General features: G+C 36.3%; 2 protein-coding genes across 2 annotated transcripts in view; both read left to right on the plus strand.

Annotated features, from left to right (window-relative positions):
- The window catches only part of LOC140166252 (DNA-binding protein RFX6-like), an 83,789-nt gene that overhangs the window by 61,414 nt on the left and 7,349 nt on the right, over window positions 1-15,026 (plus strand). The gene's annotated exons all lie outside the window — the stretch shown is intronic.
- On the plus strand, window positions 5,062-10,262 carry LOC140165529 (uncharacterized). The gene is made up of 4 exons (XM_072188814.1): window positions 5,062-5,125; window positions 5,461-5,762; window positions 6,243-6,705; window positions 10,255-10,262. The coding sequence occupies exons 1-4, from the start codon at window positions 5,062-5,064 to the stop codon at window positions 10,260-10,262; spliced, it is 837 nt and encodes a 278-aa protein (XP_072044915.1).

Below are 15,026 nucleotides of genomic sequence, written 5' to 3' on the forward strand. Positions count from 1 at the left end.
AACACAAATGGCCATACAAGTATGCTCCCACGGAAAGACCCCCCTTTTGGATTTTGCAGCTCTGAAAGTGACCAAAATAGAGCTCCAAAACACCCTTGATTTTGATAATTTCAGCTCTAAAAGACCCCAAAATTGCTCATTCCTTGTATTTATGTTTTTCAGGTGATTTTCAACCAGAAACCCCAAAAAGACCAATGATTTTGACTGTTAACAGGTCCAAAAGACTTCCCTTTTACCGGTACGCTCTCAGCTCGTAAAGACCCACCACTTCAAAATTCTGGGGGAACATACCCACCAAAATTTTTTATGTTGTAAATATTGTAAAGTGCCAACTGAAATTGGGAATACATTTAATAACAATGAATTAAACTTATAATTGCAGAATCAACCACCATCACATAAAGGTGTTTCCAGCAGATCCACACCCACCACTATTCGTGCAGAAACCAAGGTAAGCATGCTATTGAAATGCTGAAGATTTCTTCAACATTAAAAGACACTAAGACAGAACTGATATTTCATTTTAATTTACAACTATAACTTAGAACACCATGTGCATTGCTATTAATTTGCAATACAGTGCAAATCTTCAGTGTCATTTTAACTTTGCAACACAATGTACAATTTGTTATGGAGACGGAAATATTTGCAACAAAACATTTCAGTATGTTGTATGACATTCCTCACAGCAAGTTACTTTCCTGTGTGTTTACATTTTTGAGACAGATTAAAAGCAGTGCATCTGCAGAGAGCACCATTGTGCAAAGTCACTGCTCCATACAGATACACAGTCTTGTATGTATCACACACAGGTACGCTACTGTCGGGGTTAGGGCTCAAATGGGGTATGTACTAAGCCTTGCTCAATTTTATTTACCAGTACATACATGTATGAATATCCACTTGTATACATACCCTTTCTCATTATTGATGTAATCATTGTGCAATAACTAATCTTTCTTTTGAGATGGTCAATTTCTTGACCGCTAATTGAACCCAGGATCTTCCAGTTGTTTTAGCGGATGCTGTTACCAACAAGTTATCAAGGCCTCAATACCTGACTCACAGAAGGTTCCTGGTTTAATACCCGGTTGACAAAACAATTGGTTCATTATAGTATGAGGCCAACATATCTGGTTAGAATAGTATGTATAAAAATACAAGTTATACCATTATATATAATAATAATATCTTGGTTGTGAGTTCATAATCTCCATGTTTCACATCATAGGGACATAGTGAAGAGCTTAACATTTACACTTGTCTGTCATCTATACTGAGCATTGAAAAGATGTACATCACAACCCTACATCCCAATCCTACATCCAGGATGTGATGTTAATCCGCCATGTATATCAACAGAGGTACTCTTGATTACAGAATGTGTAATAACAAATAGCTAATTTGTATGTGATTGTCTTTTAGATTTAGGAACTGCTATGTGTTTTTTCACTTCACACAACGTGTATTGCAATCATCACAGCATAAAATAGTAAGATTACAAGTACTTTCTTACAGCTTTGGGTCTTGCTCAATATTGTGAATGGTTATAGACCTGTGTTAAGTATTTGAGTTTGTGACTGAAAGTGCATGTTTTAGCCCATATTTTATCAAATTGGCCTAATATTGCACAATTCAATATATGTTGGTAGTTACAGTTACAAGAAGATATTATATTCCACCTTTTTTTATTTAGCCCAACAGGTTCATATAATTTGTTTAATCTCACCAGATTGAGTGCTGCTGTGGGTTTTTTTTGGTTTTTTTTAATTCACTGTATGCTGTGAATGTTGCATCATTGGATATACAATAAATATTCAAAGTTGTTATTGTTCTGAAACTTTAATGTGTTTTGTGTAATTGATTTTGATTTGGTCCTTAATTTCCCAGATACCAGAGCCTCAAATAGAAGACGATGGCAAATGTGGAAATCGTCTTGTGGGCGATGGATCTGCTGGAAACATTCATAAAGAACACTTGCGTGTGCAAGTTTTGCCTCTCTACAGGATGTGCACTGCAGCTCTGGGTGGAACAGGATCACGGATGGGCTACACGCCTGGGGCTGCAGTGCACTAATTCTAGGTGCAAATACACCGAAGCCGATATGTTTAATCACTCCACAAAGCCTGTTGAGAAACTCCATAACTCTGAAGAAATTAATCGGTAAAGAGGGAATAATAAATAGTCCACATTCACTAATGTCACTTGCATATCTACATGTCTATTAGACTGTGCAATATTAACTATAAAGATAAAGGTTAGATTGTTTGAAATGATCCTTGCATATGTTTTAAACACAAATTTCATCTGTTACTTGGAAATCTGTTCAGCAGTAATGTAATAGCAAAGTATGCTTCATGGTCATCATGTCAACTTCCCATAAGTTGAAGTTCCTCATTTACTGTTACATTAATATACTGTTGTTTTATGTGCTGTACCATACCTCTATTTCTTTGTATAAAGGAGCCTTATTTTAGGCATGAGGAGTATCGGGAAGGGGAGAAGTGCAGCAGTCACCTTAAGTGCCTTCCTGAGTTTGCCGCAGCCACTTGTGCGATCTCATTGGCGGTCACATGAGGCCAGCATGGCAGAAAGTGTAGGTTATATATGCCCAACAATGAAGAAGTAACATGGTGTTAATGTGTCTAAGAAATAATAATAGTCAAACTAATACATAAAATGGCAAAGGATGGCATCACTTGGATTACTAATCATATTGACTTTTTTATTTGATTTGTATTATGTATCATCAGACTTCCACAGAATTTCAGAGCAGTATTTTACCACATTTAGTTGGTATTGATTTGCATGCAGAATTTGTCATTTCGTATTGCTACTACATGTACATTGTAAATTTAGTAATGTATTAGTCATAATTTTAGCCCGAGGCTGTGCAATAATAATGAGCCCTGTGAGAGGGTAACATTGAAAGAAAAGAATTTTTGGAAAAATTCAAACGGGATGGGCTGGGCAATTTTTGCTATGCGGTTTGCAAATCCCCCTCCCCTTCATCATTTTTGCACAGCCACAACGGCAAAGGTGATGGATGTCAACAGTGCACTAAATGTCGGCCACAAATGCAAAGGTGATGGATGTCAACAGTGCACTAAATGTCAGCCACAAATGCAAAGGGGATGGATGTCAACAGTGCACTAAATGTCAGCCACAAATACAAAGGGGATGGATGTCAACAGTGCACTAAATGTCAGCCACAAATACAAAGGTGATGGATGTCAACAGTGCACTAAATGTCAGCCACAAATGCAAAGGTGATGGATGTCAACAGTGCACTAAATGTCAGCCACAAATGCAAAGGTGTTGGATGTCAACAGTGCACTAAATGTCAGCCACAAATGCAAAGGTGATGGATGTCAACAGTGCACTAAATGTCAATATTCCTTCTTCAGTTAATGTTATATTGGTGAGCTATGAGCATTGTGATTATGTTGCATGGTCCCAATTTATATCAGTTTACACTATTTAATGGGTTCATGTGTATTATTTTGCAAAGCCATTCACTTGGCCTTTTTTTCAGTGTATGTAATCTTTCTTTGTTTAAAAAAATAAATAATCAGACATTTTACACATGCTTTGATAGGTCAAATACTTCTAACCTAGCCTTAACCCATGTCACACCCTGTAGGTTCCACGATGATGGACGCAAGAGCAAATTGCACCAAAACAATACCTTTGCAACTTACAGAAACCACGATGAACACAGGCATGAAGATAATGTGTCGTAGCTAAGTTATCACATAGGTCTGGTTAAACCATCACATTATTGTTGTATATCACATTGACAACAGTGTAAAATGATGTTGGTAACTCACAAACTGCACAATATATTTCAATGTTTTGGGGTGTAATAATAATGCTAAGTGCATTTCTATGTGAAAAATGTGTTCCTTAATCCATGACAAAATGTTATTTACAACAGCTTATATCAGTAACTCAGGAAATGAAAGTACAAGCAACGAAACAAATAAAAAGATTTCTAATCCTGGATGATAGTGTGCCAGATGTGGCACCTGAGACCATCCTGGAGGACGAGGCTGTTGATGAGTTGGTAGCAGACTGTGCCGCATCTTTTGATGGCACATGGAAGAACGGGTCTGTCATCACACCATTGTGTGGTGACAGCCATTAGTGTAGATACAGGGAAATTTTGGACATGGAGTATATCTCAAATTTATGTTAAGTAAGTAACCATCACATTCCCTTATCAAGCATTTTCTATTTTAACAAGAAAAGTGTCAGGAAATTGTATTATTGTAGTCATGTACAATTTGATAACAAACATTGAATGTGTCTCTGTTACAGTATGAACCATGATTATTGTGCATCTCATGAGCAACATGTATACCTTCAATTTTGTTTTGTGGAACTTCATGCAGAGTGACTGCTTTCATTTAATCTGGCAAGCAAGTTTCCACAACCTCAACAAACACTATAAACACTCTTCACACTGATCATGAGTCAATGTAGTTGCTCACATGGATTTCATTTTTACATTTTGATTTGCTTCATATTGTTTTTCACACAGAGAATGTAGCAAACACAAAGAGGAAGAGCATAGCTCAAAAGAATATTTAGATTGGTTTGTAGGGCACTCAGATGTGTGCCCTAAGAACTTCGATGGATCTAGCCTGGCAATGGAGGCAGAAGGCATTTCTCGGTTGTTTAACAGGTTATTACCAATCATGAATTTATTTCTCAAGCACCATTTGTTTTGATTTTTCTGTATGATGTGTACAACATTTGTTTCTTCTTTTAATTTCAGTGATGTCAGTTTGGGGTCAAAATGTCTGTTGTACACTCTGCTGTTGTCAACTTGCAATGCACAAAGTGATTAACTTTTGTATTGATGGAATTTGATGGTACTCCGTCCTATATTTTATATTGTGTATTCACATAGACGTTAATTTGAAACTCATTTTACAGATCAGAAGACACTCTTGGACTGAGATACACAACTTATGTAGGGGATGGCGATTCGTCTTCATTTTCAAGAATTACACAGGAGCAGCCATATGGGCCAGATGTTACAACCGTTAAAGAGGAATGTGTCGGCCACATACAGAAGAGGATGGGATGCAGACTCAGAAAGCTTGTAGAGAAAAAAAAGGTATTAATGATTAAAGTTTGTATTTAACCTTTTCACTGGTCATCCATCAGAGGACAGTATATAGCTGGAGACCAGAGTCGTACTTCACAATGATTGCTGTGCATAGAGAAATCCTGTAGACGCCTGCTCCACAGCCATAGGATCATGTAGCAATAACTACCTATGGAGTATCATACAGTTTTATACAAGTGTAAAAGCTTATCATATGTGGTTTTTAAAACGTCATTAAATTTTGACAGGACACATCATAAAACAGATGTAAATAAGATAAAACCTAAATTTATTACATAAACCAAGCTGATTTCATTGATTCCTTTTCTTTTGTGTGGTGAAAGGAGTGAAACTTGCCGACGGGAAGACATTGGACGGGAAGGGTCGTCTCCACCGTAAAAGAGTAGATGCGCTGCAAGCATTTTATGGCAAGGCTTTGAGGACCAACAAAGGGAATCCTGAAGCAGCGTCAGCAGAAACCATGGCTGGCCTGTATCACTATGCTGGGGACCACAGTTACTGCCCGACAAGAAATGACACCTGGTGCAATTTTAAGAAAGATGAGCTTAGTGGTACTAACAACTCTGAACCAGTTGATGATCCATTTACACCAGCCATGGTAGCAGTAATGAAGCCCATATATGATGTAAGGATATATATGTGATAGTGCAACTTTGTAGCTTCACCACAGCACCAAGCAACTAAATCAAATTTCCTTTTAATTTACACAAAACTATATAAAATCTAGGCATCTTCTGTAAGATCATTACAACATATCTCCCATTCATTTCAGCACAGCACTGAAGCAAAGTTTATAAATAAGCTTTAAATGGAGTGAAAGTTTCAATATTCTGTTCCTCAATGGATGTGTGACTATTAACAGCACTAATAATCTTTGGCAGTATATACCAAGAAAGGATTGTATATCAAAAATATTTGACATGAGATGTATTCATCATAACCTTCAGTGCAGTTTATACCACTCATATCACCACAAATTACCTTCATCGCAACAAGTGAATGTTAATAATGTTGACAGTATTGATATTAAACATGAATCGTAAAGTGATCACACATTATGGACATTACTTAATAATGGAATGTGAAACTGTGTATTTTTCAACAGGACCTATCTGATGTTGACTTACTATCGCATTGCAGTCAGTGTCTGACACAGAACGCCAATGAGTCCTACAACAGCTTGCTCTGGAAAATGGCTCCAAAAGAGCAATACAGCTCTGCAACACAGATTCGGACAGCAATGTGCTTGTCAACTATTTCTTTTAATGTTGGTTGGCTAGATGCAGGTAAACGAGTTATGGCAGAGGTAGTAGGAAATGAGTGCATTACTTCTTCCCAGCTTACTTTAGCAAGTAAAGACAAACTCAGGATAAGAGCAGCTCAAGCCCAAGCATTACTGACAAATAAGAGAAAGCGTGTCTTGAAGCGTTTAGAGCGAACCGCTCACGCTTTCCGCCATTCGGACCATAGCCACTACTTGTCTGGTGGCTATCATGTTGGCTCTACATCTAAGCGACCACGCACGATGCCCAGATGCCGGACATGCGGGGCCCCAATGAAAGGTCATGGTAAGTCCTGTAATGCTTAAATTTCTGCTGCTCTTATCAATAGAAACCCACAAAGGCGAGAAAGTACCCATTTTGGCAAGAAGTGGCGAGTCTAGGCGAGAAAGGGTGAGGAAAGGCGAGGTAGTCTGTTAAAAAAGGTGAGGAATGACAAGTTTAAGATAACTAAGTCTTGCTTAGATCCTGGTCAAGTTTGGCGAGAAAAGGCAGGAAATGGCAAGGAAAGGGGCGGTACATCCAGCACATCCAGACCTGCCACAGACATTTTATCCGGAATTGAAGTAGCACCCAATTAACACCATTGTTATCATGTTGACTCAATTGGTCATAATCTTCCTGGGCTTTCTGGTTGAGTGTAATAAATTGGTTATGACCAATTGAGTCAACATGATAACAATGGGTGTTAATTGCGTCTTCAATTCTAGACAAAATGTCTGTGGCAGGTCTGGTTGTACCTCGCCTTACCTGCCTCTTTCTAACCTTTCCTTGCCAACCTTGCCCATGATCTGAGCAAGACTTAATTTAGTTATCTTAACATCTCCATTCCTCACATTTTTAAATAGGCTTTCTTGCCTTTCCTGGTCCTTTCTCGCCTAGCCACACCATTTCTCCCCAAAAATGGGTAGTTTCTCGCCTTTGTGGGTTTCTGCTGATATTGTCTTTCACTTGCATTGAAATGTCCCATAATGTGTCTGCCAATTTTCCTGTCAGCACATTGAAAATCATGATGGTTTGCTTGTTAAGAAATCTGTAATTTATAGCACCATGATCATGTCAATTTTTAAAGCAAAGTCACCCCGCTTATTCTCTTCTACACCTAGGATACTAAGTAACAACTCTTCCTCAGTTGCCATTGTTCGTAAGTCCTTCAAGGAAACAACAATTAAGACAAGTAAATTTAGATACAGAAGATGTCTACATAATTTTACACACCATTTATGAAATTGAGCAGGATGCAAAGGAGATCTCTCTCCAAAGCCTGTTATTGTCCAAATCCAAAAGGATGCTTCAGCAAATTATCAATTATGGGTTAATAACTGCGCATTAGTTGTTACGAGGGGATTGTGACAAATCTAAACATTTTGTTTTGGAACTCGGAATACCCTTAGGGGATGTGCCCCTTGGGATAATCCTCGGTTCCAAAGGCAAAATGTTAAATTTGTTACAATGCCCTTCGAATAACCCATGCACAGTTATTAGCCTCTTAATTATACAACAGAAAGTGGGTCTACATTCATGCATGTAATCATTTTACCCAGAATAGCTTTGCTGTGATATGCTATTGGGAATCTTATCAAGTGTCACTTTTGATTTGGATAATAACAAACTTTCTGAATGCAGATTTCAGGTGTCATATTCAAGAAAACGTATCCTGTAACAAAAGGTATAGGATTTTTGTTGTAGTGCATGAACAACTTGTGAACATTGGCAGCTTATAAAACTGGGTGAATACTTTATATAGGTGTACTTGGAAAACTTGTGCATTGTATACATGCAGCAAATAAGGTCATTGACAGATTAAGTAGCCTAGGGTGAATGCTGCCGATCTTCCATGCCGATATGTTCACCTCCTGGAGAAGAATTTATGACTTGCGGAAATAACATCTTCCATTCCTAATGATAATTCAATGCAGACAGTTTACATCTGTAACATTTGACATTACTTCACATCTAACAAGAGAAATATATTTATGTTCATTCTGCATAATTCATTACAGCTACTTAATCTGCAGGTGATTTGAGCAGCTACATGATAGAGAAATATAGTTTTCAGATTTTATTTCAATCAATCCTAAGGTGAAAATCACCCCATCCCCTACACAAATTCAGTCCAAGAGTGTCTTCTGATCATTCTCCAACCTTGCAACAGAAGCAATCAAAGGTTATTTTCAAATGTTATAACATTTTATTTGCAAATTCTTACTTGCTTTTAGTTCATAATTCTTTCTTACTTTCATTCATTCATTCATTCATTTATTAATTTACTCACTCATTCATTCACTTGCTATGTCATTCATTTACTACTTCTTCAATGAATGAAGATTTTTTTCTTTAGGTATTGACTGAACAAGTGAATGAAGGAATGGGTTTATGTATGAATGAATGAAAGTGTTGCAGAGCTGTATTGCTCTTTTGGAGCCATTTTCCATTTCAACTTAATTTGGGCCTATTCTGTATCACACCCAACTAATTATGTACATCCATACCAAAAGGATGCATTTGTAGGCTGCCACATGTGTCTCTTTTAACATAATAGCTAGGAATAAATACCAGACTCATCTAAAGTGGTGTTGACTTCAAATCATCCCTGAAATCACATGGTTTAGAATACAGAGAAAATCCTAAAAGCATGGGACTTGGGGATGATTTGAATTTATCTGCACTTTAGATGACCTTGGTAATTTATTCCTAATTATTATAAAGAAATAAGATTCATGCAGCAGCTGACAAGTGCATAATTTTGATATGGATGTACACAATTATGTCCATCAAAATTAGACTATGAAATTAACCTTCGATTGCAAATGTGACCATCTGTGCGTCAATGCAAACAGGGGCATAACCAGGAAATATTTTGTTTAGGGATTCTGCTGGAAGTGAGCCATTGCAACTCACAGCACCAAAATTAGGCCTTCTGATTATTCAATGCACCCCCTCCTCTGGTTATGCCCCTAATAACAACTTGGTGTCTCCAGACAGGGCAGTGACTGTGGTCCCCAGCATAGGTATAGATGAGTCACAAAAGCAGCTGACGCTGCTCTCAGGGTTCCCTGTGCCATAAAATCTTTGCAGCGCATCTACTCTGGTACAAAATATCCTATTATATATATACATATCATGTGAAGTACAATATTGTTGTACAACACTATACAATTGTTTAATATCCCCATGTTATATTTGGGACATGATGTGGCCGACACATTCCTCTTTAACGAATTCTGTTATTAAAGGTTGGAGAAATACTCTATCATGTATCTACTATAAGTCAGATTCATTGTAAGTCCAAATGCCTCCATTGCCTGGCTAGGTCCTTTAACAAAACACCAAAACTTAGACTTACTTGCATTGCTTTTAAATGTAAATAACAACAAAATAAAATTATATTGATATGTTATTATCATTATTTGCATTAAACAAACACTTAATTTAGTTCGATGCAATTCATTAATATTCTTTAAACCCCGGTTCTTCCATGTGCCATCAATTGAGGGCACCTCAAAGAGAAGCTACCAACTCATCAACAGCCTCGTCCTCCATGTCTCTGACTTACTGGCCCTTGCATTCTAGTTTTCCAAGTAGGAAGATGAGAGTGACTACTCCCTATTCCAGAACATTACAGCACTAAGTTTTTTGAATTACAAAATATTATCCTCAGTAATGCTTTAGTTAGTCCTAACTGGCAATAAAAGTTAAAATTCACTATTTGGCCAAATTTATGAATGAAGGGCCAAAAACATGCATTTTTGGGGTGTTTTCACATCCTGTGACAATCAAGTCTAAAGACTTGTACTAAGTATAATTTAAAATGTAATGTTTTGGCTCTTTTTGCAGGAAATTAGCAAAATAGTGCACTGTTTCTTTTATCTCCAGTTAGTACCAAATTGGCAGAACTCAATAATATTTGTTTTATCGTAAAAAATTAGCTTTGTATTTCTCTGGAATAGGGAGTAGCATTACCTTCGTTTATATCAGTTTCAAGTTATTATTATGTAAACATACAAGATGTGTATTAATAATTATATATAGAAGGTTAAGGGAAGAAGTAAATGCATGCAACCATCACAAAATACTGCTTATGTTGGCTTTCTGTTAACTAAGGTTTTTATACTACATACACTAGTATGTTGTGTGATTTTTGTAATGGACTATTTCAGTTGAAATCCATACTTGCAAATGATCTGTATATATTGTGTGTGCCTTGAGGGCAATTACTTTTTCTTCTACCATGCCATACTTGGATACTCACATCAGCAACCACATTGCCTCAAAATGAATGTTTCCCATTACTATGTAAATATATAATTTTATATAATGGTAAAGTCAAAAGAACCTTTGTCTACATAACTTGGATTACTTGGATCAGATATCCAAACCTACTGATGTTGTACTTGCTATTAAAATGGCCATAACTCATTATACACCATTCTTATAACTAGCACTTTCCTGCCATTGATTGGATGAACATCAAAATCACATAATTATATAGAAACAAAGCATGGTCAATAAGGGTATCATGCGTTTATAAAATACAGAAATATTGATGTAATATCCTTCACCTTGCTTTTCTTATTTTGTAATATGTGATATTGATGTGCACTCCATCAACAGCAGGAAAGTACAATTATAGGAATGGTCTATAGCATATCTGGAAGTGTAAAAGCATCTTCCTTTTGATGCATAAGTTGAAGTTGTACTATCACGAGTATTCATCAGGTAGCCAGTACAACATCAGTAGCTGAGTACATCTGACGGTTGACAAATTAAAGTCTTCCATAAAATGGCGAGTAATAATCAAAGTGATGTGGACATGGTATATGTAATTTATGATTATTAGTAATTGCTATTTTCATTATTTGTTATTTTAAGGGGGTACTACACCCCTGTGGTAAATTCGTGACTATTTTTGCATTTTTCTCACAAAATAATAACACAGTGGTAACAAAACTTATGTATATTTTAGGGGCAAGAAATGCAATTACTACACTGAAATTTCAGTGACTCAAGACAAGCAGTTCAGTATATATGATAGGAAATAAGGTACATTCTAGCGGTACCTCTTTTCCTATCATAAATAACGAACCGCTTGTTTTGGGTCACTGAAATTCCAGTGTAGTAATTCGATTTCTTGCCCTATAATATACATAACTTTTGTTACCACTGTGTTATTAGTTTTTTAGAAAAATGCAAAAATAGACATAAATTTATCGAGGGGTGTAGAAAACCTATAATAATCATTCTATTTGTTCAGGGTTTCCACAGATGCACAACAAATCATCTGTCGCAACATATAGTGGCGTAGAGTGATTGTTCAAAATATTTCCATTTCACATGTGATGTGACATAACTGTAGAGCTAGTGATATCTAAAGTTTTTCTTGAAGATACAGTTTAATAGTTGGAATCTTTAACGTCTATTTCAAATGGAATTGACTGAGAGGTAACAGTGGAGTCGACTCCAATATTTATAGTAACATCCTTCAAAAACGTTTTTCTCAGAAACATATTTTGTCCTTCATATACGGCATTCTGTGTTGGGACCACTGAAATGTGTCACAGTACTACACCCCTCGATAAATTTGTGTCTATTTTTCCATTTTTCTCAAAAAGTAATAACACAGTGGTAACAAAAGTTATGTATATATAGGGGCAAGGAATCCAATTACTACACTGGAATTTCAGACAAGCGGTTTGTTATTTATGATCAGAAATAAGGTACCGCTAGGATGTACCTCATTTCCTACCATATATACTGAACCGCTTGTCTTGAGTCAATGAAATTTCAGTGTAGTAATTGGATTCCTTTTATTTTTGAGAAAAATGCAAAAATAGTCACAAATTTACCACATGGGTGTAGTGCCCCTTAATATTGTTCATGACTGTTTCTTTATGCAGGTTGTTCGATACAGGACACAACCTTGCTGAAGTAGATTGAAAATCCATGTACCAAACTATCCTCTATTACTTTATGACTTACTATCACCCCATTTCATTACAGTGTATGACTGCAGGGTAGAGGTGTTTAGCAAGCACCATCACATAATGTAATGCGACAATAAAAATAATTATTATGAAGATATTTGAAAATGTATTACCGGTAATATGGTACTCTAAAGAAAACACACTGTAATGTACATGTATAAAAAACATAAACATAATTTTATTCACACTGATACCCAGAGCAGTATTACAATATACCATGAGTAGTTTTGTTGTACTCTACATATAGGAGTTGTGTTAATTATGTGATTAGAAACTAAACACAGTCAAAATAAAAAGTCTCCACTAGTTCCATCCCCATTTAATCAAAGTCTGATGAGTTTATGGCAAAATAATTCATATCATAATTTCATATACACTTTCCTTGAAGGTTGACACCAAATTTGATATAAAAAGTTAAATCATCGGGAGCATAGGAACCGCTGTTTGGAAATTTGTGCAATTTGAAAAACATAGGTAACTGTATCACGTAGCGTGAGTGCCAACAATTACGTCGCCTAAATAGGCCGGCAGGTTAAAGGTGTACCCATGCATGTCAAAATCCAAATCAAATACCACGCTCTTTCAATTGTGCACAGGCATGTGTACAATGATCCCTGTACGGGTTGCTTCAGGCCACATGATAAGGCTATACAATGCATTGGCTTTTGCGTGGTCAATTCGTAATTTGAAATTTTTCAAATTGCACGAATTTCCAAACAACCGCTCCTATGGTCCCGATGATTAAACTTTTGATATCAAATTTGGTATCAACTTTCGAATGAAAGTGTATAGAAAACTATTATATAAATTATTTTGCCATAAACTCATCAGACTCTGATTAAATGGGGACGGAACTAGTGGAGACTTTTGAATTTTGCTGGGTTTATTAAGTTGCAGTCCTTTCACCTCTTTTTTCAACCAAATCAAGGGTAACAACTCATGTATTGACATTTGAAAAGCAATAGAGGCCTTGCATGTGACGTATCATCCCGTAAATATGGCGGACTACTCAATTGCATTCAACAAAAGCATGATTGCAATCTACCGTGACAGTTCGTCTCACACACATAACCCTGCACTACGATCAAATAGGTTGATGACAACATTTGATTGAATGGACTGCACTGCATTACTTTTGTGCAGTCATTACTTTTTAGCATACCTGGACAAAATTTTGAAAGGAAATAATTTCAGGCTTTAACTTTGCAATTACAGCTTGTAAATGTAAAATCCAATAATAAATATCAGTAGGAAACCATCAATGAGTAGGCCTGAAGATAAATGTCATACAAATTTCATAAGGTAATAGTGTGTGCAAAATACAGAATATCTACCCTACATGGAAAAATTTGCATGGAAAATTAAATCTGGGACTTTTCTCAAAAAACGAGTTTCGAAATGAGCAGTTGTTTAAAAAACTCCTACTTTAGATTTTCTATGCCAATTTGTTTTCCGTGTGGAGATACTATGTATATTGCCAGCACTAGAGTATTTTCTTTTTGAAAATGTATACTTGTATGTGCTTAGCAGCATTACTTTTGATGAATTACTATGCAATTAATCATGTATACAGATTCCCATTTACAGTGACCCTGCATGCAGGGGTAGCATTAACCCCCGATCGGGGGTGAATGAGCCCCTAAATTTAACAAATATTAATTTTCACCCTCCATATATTGGGAATGTGCAAGCTCGGGGTGAACTCTGATCCTCTACTTTTGGACCTTACTCCTTCCTACCCCTGACTACACTGCAAAATATTTATCACCCCCAAGATTTAATTTTCACCCCATATATATAGTATTTGGATTTTCTGCAAGCTCGGGAGTGAAAAACACCCCCCCCCAACTTTCGGGCCTTAATGCTACCACTGCCTGCATGCCTGTCCCTTTATGGCAATTACCGTCATGTTATTTATCATTATCATTTTAGCATAGTCCATCGAAAGTTACGCTCATTTAATGTAAAGAATCCAAATTGGGCCATATCATGTATGTTTGCTATGGGATGATCAATAATTGTTACATTGCCTAGGCCTATTGGGCAATTTATATACATAGTCATACAGTTGAAATTTGATACAGTTGAACATGTTTCATTTAATCAGTTGTTACTTTGAAAGAAGAACTTCAATTAAGGATTGCTTATAGATTAGTGACATGATAGTTTCATAATAAAAACTAATTTTGTGTATCACATTTTAAACAGATGAAAACAATTATTTAGAAATTTGAACATTTTTAGGTGATACATGCTGTATTACAAGAAGTCATTGAAACAGTACATAACTCCTGTTATTGTTTATGAGTAAATGCAATAGGGTTCGCTTAAAAGTTCAAACCATTTCTTATCAAACTTCATGAATGCATATTGTCTATCATTTTTGTGTCATTTGGTCAATTTCTATTCACTTTGGTATGCGATAACTTACAATTCAATACTTTGGATACTTTTCATGAAATGGATAATGACTGCATGACAGTACATGATAGACTTGGAACTTCCTGTGACGATGTGTGGTAATATGTGATGCGATCAAGCACAATCAGTCTCTTGTTTTGGAAATTCTTTAATACTCATATCTTTGGAACTGGTCATTGAATTTGATTGGAATTTTGCGCAAAA

The sequence above is a fragment of the Amphiura filiformis genome, chromosome 12 (genome assembly GCF_039555335.1).
Source record: "Amphiura filiformis chromosome 12, Afil_fr2py, whole genome shotgun sequence".
In the NCBI taxonomy this organism is placed as follows: Eukaryota; Metazoa; Echinodermata; class Ophiuroidea; order Amphilepidida; family Amphiuridae; genus Amphiura; species Amphiura filiformis.

What these genes read in the sequence shown, in the direction of transcription:
- LOC140165529 (XM_072188814.1), top strand. Translation starts at nt 5,062, where the DNA reads ATGTGTCGGCCACATACAGAAGAGGATGGGATGCAGACTCAGAAAGCT. An exon ending in AGCTTGTAGAGAAAAAAAAG is followed by an intron (nt 5,126 to 5,460) that starts GTATTAATGATT and finishes GTGTGGTGAAAG; the next exon opens with GAGTGAAACTTGCCGACGGG. An exon ending in TAATGAAGCCCATATATGAT is followed by an intron (nt 5,763 to 6,242) that starts GTAAGGATATAT and finishes ATTTTTCAACAG; the next exon opens with GACCTATCTGATGTTGACTT.